Source organism: Littorina saxatilis, linkage group LG8 (assembly GCF_037325665.1).
Source record: "Littorina saxatilis isolate snail1 linkage group LG8, US_GU_Lsax_2.0, whole genome shotgun sequence".
Classification (NCBI taxonomy): Eukaryota; Metazoa; Mollusca; class Gastropoda; order Littorinimorpha; family Littorinidae; genus Littorina; species Littorina saxatilis.
Window position 1 is genome coordinate 37,057,631 of NC_090252.1, and position 2,500 is coordinate 37,060,130.

The following is a 2,500-nucleotide window of genomic DNA, read 5'->3' on the forward strand; positions in this document are numbered from 1 at the left end:
AGATTTGGTGAGCCTGTGTGGGGAGACATTTTTGGAGTACGGATCAGTGATTTGCTAATTTGAAGGTGAGGTGAAGTTTTTCTGTATATTTGTTGTTTAATAGTGGTGGATGGGTGAATTGTTGTGGTTAGCGTTTTTCGGGTGAGAAGCGAGCGACAGTGGGTGGTTGTGGTAGGGAATGCGGGGGGTGGGAAGGGGAGGGGGAAGGGGGGTGGGGGTGTTGTGTGTGTGTGTGTGTGTGTATGTGTGTGTGTGTGTGTGTGCGTGTGTGTGTGTGCGTGTGTGTGTGTGCGTGTGTGTGTGTGCGTGTGCGTGTGTGTGTGTAATTTTTAACACGTACGTACCTTTGTGCTGGTATCTTTATGAATAAGTCTTTATGTCTCTGTATAAGTCTCAGTCTGCGAGTGTATCCGTCCTGGTATAGATTTGCTGTTACTGCCTGTCTGTCTATGTGTCTGTCAGTTCGTCCGTCCGTCCGTTTGTCTGTCTTTCCGTTTGCATTTCTGTATGTATCAACACGGGGCGGATGGATATACAGTTATTTCACAGTAACTCAGATGGCACTATACACATAGCTAATTATTTTCTTGTTGGGTTATCATATATTCATCAAATACATTTCAGCATACACATACACGAAACGACGATTAAACAACTTATTTGCGAAGATCCACACTTTCTCTTGCTGTCTGTGGATCCCAGAAAAATACAAATCACTGTTTCATTAACCCTTTTTTTTACGGACGACAAACACATCCAGCCAGGAGTGAAAGAGGGGGAAGATGGGGGAGCCCCCCGACTTCCTCCGACACATTCAGGACACGGTGTGCACGTGTAGCCTGTGTCAGAAAGTGTGTCAACAGCCGCGTGCGTTGCCGTGTCTCCACGTGTGTTGTGCTGCCTGCCTGGATGTGTACATCAAAGAACAGGTAAGTGTGAGATAGAAAAGTCAGTAAAGAGGATGCGATGCTATGAACGTTATTGTGGTGGTAGGGGGATGGGCGGGACTGAAGGGGGTGGGGTGGATGTGTTTTTTGCTTTGGGAGTTGGGTGTGTGTGTGTTGGTAGTTGGAGGAACAGGTAGTTGTGTGTTTTTGTGTTAGGTGTGTCAGTGTGTGTGTGTGTGTGTGTCTAGTGTGTGTATGTGTGTGTATGTGCGGGTGTGGGTGTCGGGGAACTTTTGTCAGAAAGTGTGTCAAATCTCACGTGCACTGGCGTGTCTACACGTGTGTTGTTCTGCATGCCTCGATGCGTACATCAAAAAGCAGGTTGGATGAGAGTCAGTGAAGAGCGCGCGTGTTGTTTTTAAAATCCTGACGACATTTCATGCGTTCAAGAATATGAAACAATGAAAGTCAGCCTCACCTTTTTAGACAAATGAAAAAAACAAAGTGAAAGCCCAAAGCATATTAATTAATAAATGGGGAGTGTAATCCGAAGGCTGGTTTTTGACTTTCAAAGCAAGATTTCCACACACGCGTGTTGTGAAGTCACTGAACCACATGTTTTGAGTGCACTACGTTTTGACGGATCAAATCATTCCGATACGGATTAGTTTCGCTGCATGAAAATAATCTCCCTAATCCGCTCATACCGTAAACATACCGTGTGCATGCATTGCTTGTACGTAAATGAGAGGTTAAAATCGGTACACAAGACTCCCTGACGTTGAGAAATGTTTCACAGTAGTAGTAGTAGTAGTAGTAGTAGTAGAAGTAATACGAGAATTTATAACGCGCACATAATTCTCACCACAAGGTGACTCAAGGTAATAGTAGAAGCAGTAGTAGTAGTATATGTAGTAGTAGTAGTAGTAGTACATGTAGTAGTGGTAGTAGTAGTAGTAGTTCATGTAGTAGTAGTAGTAGTGGTGGTAGTAGTAGTAGTACATGTAGTAGTAGTAGTAGTAGTACATGTAGTAGTAGTAGTTGGAGTGTTTGTGATCGGTGTTAAAATTGTCCCAGCAACTAAAACATTAGAAGGAGAAGTAGTTGTAGTAGTAAAAGTAGTGGTGGATATGTTTGTAGTACAGCCTACGGGCATATTAGAAAGAGAAAGAGACGGGTGTGTGTGTATGAGGGGGGGGGAGAGATGGGATGGGAGGCGGATTGTTGAGTAGCGAGGTAAAGTTGCTTTGCATGCATCCTGTTTGTTTGTTTGTTTAACTTGTTTGTTTGTTTGTTTCTGTCTTTCAGTCTTTCGTTTTTCTTTCCGTTTTTTGTTGTTGTTGTTTTTGTTTTGTCTTTGTTTGTTTACTCGTTTCTTTGTTACTTTGTTTTCTTGTTTACTGGTTTACTTTTTGTGATGTTATCTCACCGCTTAACTATATATACTATACGATTGCTGTGTTAGGGGGAAGAATTTACCCGATGCTCCCCAGCATGTCGTAAGAGGCGACTAACGGATTCTGTTTCTCTTTTTACCCTTGTTAAGTGTTTCTTGTATAGAATATAGTCAATGTTTGTAAAGATTTTAGTCAAGCAGTATGTAAGAAATGTTA

At 42.6% G+C, this 2,500-nt stretch overlaps 1 protein-coding gene across 1 annotated transcript in view; it reads left to right on the forward strand.

Moving 5' to 3' along the window:
• The window catches only part of LOC138973433 (E3 ubiquitin-protein ligase TRIM56-like), a 21,016-nt gene that overhangs the window by 137 nt on the left and 18,379 nt on the right, over positions 1–2,500 (forward strand). The window contains exons 1-2 of the mRNA XM_070346149.1: positions 1–65; positions 761–929. The exon at positions 1–65 is cut by the window's left edge and continues 137 nt beyond it. Coding sequence (XP_070202250.1) covers positions 783–929 — 147 coding nt within the window. The 5' untranslated portion in view covers positions 1–65; positions 761–782. The remainder of the gene's footprint in view (positions 66–760; positions 930–2,500) is intronic.